This window comes from Galeopterus variegatus, unplaced genomic scaffold, assembly GCF_000696425.1.
Source record: "Galeopterus variegatus unplaced genomic scaffold, G_variegatus-3.0.2 Scaffold3648, whole genome shotgun sequence".
Classification (NCBI taxonomy): Eukaryota; Metazoa; Chordata; class Mammalia; order Dermoptera; family Cynocephalidae; genus Galeopterus; species Galeopterus variegatus.
The window spans coordinates 163,372-164,536 of NW_007729759.1; the positions used below are offsets into that span (position 1 = coordinate 163,372).

Below are 1,165 nucleotides of genomic sequence, written 5' to 3' on the forward strand. Positions count from 1 at the left end.
ATAGGCATTTTATAAACGTTTATTATATCCCTCATTGCTGCAACTGCAGAATTTTAAGTATTGTTAAAATTAATCATTTCACTTGGCTTTTTAAAATTCAGACTTGTTGGAGTAGTATGTAATTTAATGATTTTATAATTTTATATTTTAAAAATATTTAAAATAATTTTTTTTCCTCAGCAAAGGAAGAATAGTAAGAAGGTACGAGTGACAGTGAAGCCTCATTTGCTATACAGAGTAAGTTTTTTTTCAAGGAATTCAAAGTTGTTGCTTTTACTTTGAAAATATGGAATGGACAAAAATGTTTTTAATATATTTGTAGGAAAACTTTTTAAAAATTAGAATTAATAGCTTTCTTCTCTTTAGCCTTTAGAACAGCAACATGGAGTCATTCCTGATCGGGATGCAGAGTTTCGTCTCTTTGACCGTGTTGTAAATGTGAGAGAGAACTTTTCAGTTCCAGTTGGCCTTCGGGGCACCATCATTGGAATTAAAGGGGGTAATGTCTCAATTCTTGACATGTCTTCAACTACATTTATATTGTAAAGTAATACACAAGTTTGTGTGTTTTTTATATGTAAGCTGAAAGCAACTGTAAACCAGGGAAAAAAACTAAATCCTTTTTATGTTTTAGTTAATTTTTTTTTTTAATTTCTACTTTTCAGAGAAAATTCTCCTTTTTATTTAATCATCTGGGAAGTATTTAAAAGAAGGGGAAATTAAGAAAGGGCTACTGAGAATTTGGTAGTTTATAAATATTAAAATTACACATCATATTGGTAGGTGTACATATGTTTTCATGAAACAGAATTTTTATCACTTCTCCTTAGTTAGTCTTCTGTATAACCTTGCTCAGAGCTTTGCCTTAATTTTTATTGTAATCTCTTGTTTTCTATGGAGAAATAAACAAACATGACGTTATTTACAGTTAAAGTATTTGAAAATTAAATGTGTACTAATTTGAATTTTATAAATACAACAGAATTGTGTATATAAAACAGACCTACCAGTCTGTTGCACAATTTACATATAGTTAACACTACTGTAAAAATAAAAATGGCTAAGATGGTAAATTTTATGTTATGTGTTTCTTACCATAATAAGAAAAAAAAAGAGTGTAGAGAAAAGGGTAGAAGCAGCTGAGGATCTAAATGTCCCTCCATGT

General features: G+C 28.9%; 1 protein-coding gene across 1 annotated transcript in view; it reads left to right on the forward strand.

Moving 5' to 3' along the window:
- Window positions 1–1,165, forward strand: part of XRN1 (5'-3' exoribonuclease 1) — a 137,081-nt gene that overhangs the window by 81,733 nt on the left and 54,183 nt on the right. Inside the window, exons 28-29 of the mRNA XM_008585628.1 lie at window positions 181–237; window positions 367–499. Of these exons, the coding sequence (XP_008583850.1) occupies window positions 181–237; window positions 367–499 (190 nt within the window). The remainder of the gene's footprint in view (window positions 1–180; window positions 238–366; window positions 500–1,165) is intronic.